Source organism: Littorina saxatilis, unplaced genomic scaffold (genome assembly GCF_037325665.1).
Source record: "Littorina saxatilis isolate snail1 unplaced genomic scaffold, US_GU_Lsax_2.0 scaffold_374, whole genome shotgun sequence".
Lineage (NCBI taxonomy): Eukaryota > Metazoa > Mollusca > Gastropoda > Littorinimorpha > Littorinidae > Littorina > Littorina saxatilis.
Window position 1 is genome coordinate 100001 of NW_027127308.1, and position 2500 is coordinate 102500.

The following is a 2500-nucleotide window of genomic DNA, read 5'->3' on the forward strand; positions in this document are numbered from 1 at the left end:
ATTAATCTAAATTATCTTATCTAACAATCTGTATCAAACTTATCGTATCTATATTACCTTATGATATCTCATTCCAAGAGATTTATTTGACAACCCACTTTAGTTGTTGTTGTTTGCCAACTATTTACTGCAGAAGCAAATCAACAGACGTCACCATCTGACAGCCCAGACCCCCTACAGTACCGCGACGTGTTCATGCTGAGTCTGTCGGGTTTCACAGAGAGAAAGCCTGGCATTGTCACAGGTCTTCAGCAAGCAGGAGTCCCAGTCACTTTGTTGGAGTTAGTTGTGTGTGTGCGTGTGTGTGTGTGTGTGTGTGTGTGTGTGTGTGTGTGTGTGTGTGTGTGCGTGCGTGTGTGTGTGTGTGTGTGTGTGTGTGTGTGTGTGTGTGTGTGTTTTAAATCCTCAATGAATTATTCCTTGATGGCCACCTGGGTTGACGTGCACGAGAAAGTTACTAACCGACTTCAAGGGTCGGATTGGTTGAAAATGAGTTTTGTGATTCTAACCAATCCAACCCCTCAGCGGGTTTGTAACTTTCTCGTATACTTCAGCCCCGGTCCTTAATTGGAGGGATCAGGGTGCAGCAACCTTGTTAGGATGTAGGGGACAAGATCCCCGTGAAAATATAGCAATTTATTGATTTTGACACAATCTGGAGACACTGCATGCAAATAAATGTCATACATCTACACACCTTACAAGTTTCCACCTGACTGTCTTTCAAGTCCAACAAATTTGAACACATTTTCAAAATCTGGAATCCAGATTTCTGGACAGGAATTTTTATCCTTGTATACAGCATGACTTCCCTTCTTTGTGTCTGTTAATCTTGGGAGAAAATATCCAGCGATATTTCTCCGTAGGCCTAAAGTTCGACCATGACCTAGGCAAAATAACTTGCGCAGCCGCAGAAACAAGAAAATGGAAATCTTTTATGAAATGATTGGGAGCCACGCAAATTTGACCTCTTGATTCTGACCATGAACCTGCTGTTGATAATCTGGAAGGTCGTACCAGAAATGCAGATCTATCTCTGGCCGATTCATAGATTCAACCTACAAACTGCGACCTCATCTGTGATCAGATGGCCAAGCAATGCGTGAAATATTTTATTCTAAAGCCTTATGGCTCGTTTCGACAAGCATTAAAGGGATGAAATTAACCACATGCAGTTTATTCTTCAAAAAAATGCACACAAAAAAATGGGTTGGGTTCTGTGATTTGTACAAAAACGTCTTCCTCACGATAGATTCGCTGATTTGTCTTATGAAGCCGTCATCAACACGAACACAATGATTGCAGAAGCAAACTCAGTACCTACACGACCGAGACACAAGACTGATTATTTCACAGCTGCAATGTGAATAGAGAACAAAGACGTTTTGGGTAAGCTTACTCACGTCAGGTCTTCACTGACAAGCAAGGAACAGACGGAAAATTCCGAACAAAAGTAAATGACGTCAAAGTCTCTTTCGCTTTGCGTGTAACTTTGTCATGCTTTGTTTCCACATCCCATGACAAATTCTCCTTACTTTGGTCATGCCAGATAAACGTTACAGCTCTGTCCATCCATGGTATCGTGTGATATTTTGTCTCGACGGGGTGAAAGAATATAATGACCCAGTCTCGACAAAATATTCAGGCGATACCATGGATGGACGGAGCTGTAACTTATACATAGTTATAGATCTATGCGAGTGTGTGGACGGCTGCAGAACGGTTTCATAGCGAAAGTACAAGATTTGTTGATGACCTGATTTAACATTTCTGCGCAGTTTCCATGCAACAAGGACTGCAAGCAAACTTGTGACGTCAGTGGCAACCATGCAAAATGACTGTGTCATTGCTGCAGACTCTCGCTTTGTCACTGGATTGGAGAGAAAGGTCAGACATTATGAAAGTGAAGACTTAGGTATATGTTTGGTAAATATGTTTTTGTAGTTGGTTGTGCATTTGTGTTAACATGTATAGGCATGTATGAACTTATATATGTATCAATGTAAGTATGTATTCATGTAGCCTTCCGGGTGGAAGGTTCGGGTAAGCAGGTGTGGAGCTCTGTCTGTATAGATCTGTTTTCGGTCTGTGAACATGCGTGTCTGTCTGTCTGTCTGTCTATCTGTCTGTCTTTATGTATGCATGTATGCGAATAATACAGAACACTTTGTAAACTCATTGGAATCACGTTGCAAAATTAGTTTGAAACAGTTTTGAAATATCATTGACCAAGAATCCCCCCCCCCAAAAAAAAAAACAATAATAAATAATTAAACCCCACCAAAACAAGAACAGAAAACAACAACAACAACAACAAAAAACAAGCAAACACACACAGATTTACATGAATGTTTACTTGGGCGTTGTTAAACTGAGAGCTTTAAAATTCCATGCACGTTTGAGGATTAATATCCTCCAGACATCAGGCGAGTTTTATTAACCTTGATCAGATTTCAAAGTTATGGCGGAGTCGTATTGCCCCCCCCCCCCCCCTGGCCTC

General features: G+C 41.2%; 1 protein-coding gene across 1 annotated transcript in view; it reads left to right on the plus strand.

Annotated features, from left to right (window-relative positions):
* Window positions 1–2500, plus strand: part of LOC138955781 (uncharacterized) — a 48509-nt gene that overhangs the window by 38706 nt on the left and 7303 nt on the right. Inside the window, exons 10-11 of the mRNA XM_070327316.1 lie at window positions 134–281; window positions 1779–1887. Of these exons, the coding sequence (XP_070183417.1) occupies window positions 134–281; window positions 1779–1887 (257 nt within the window). The remainder of the gene's footprint in view (window positions 1–133; window positions 282–1778; window positions 1888–2500) is intronic.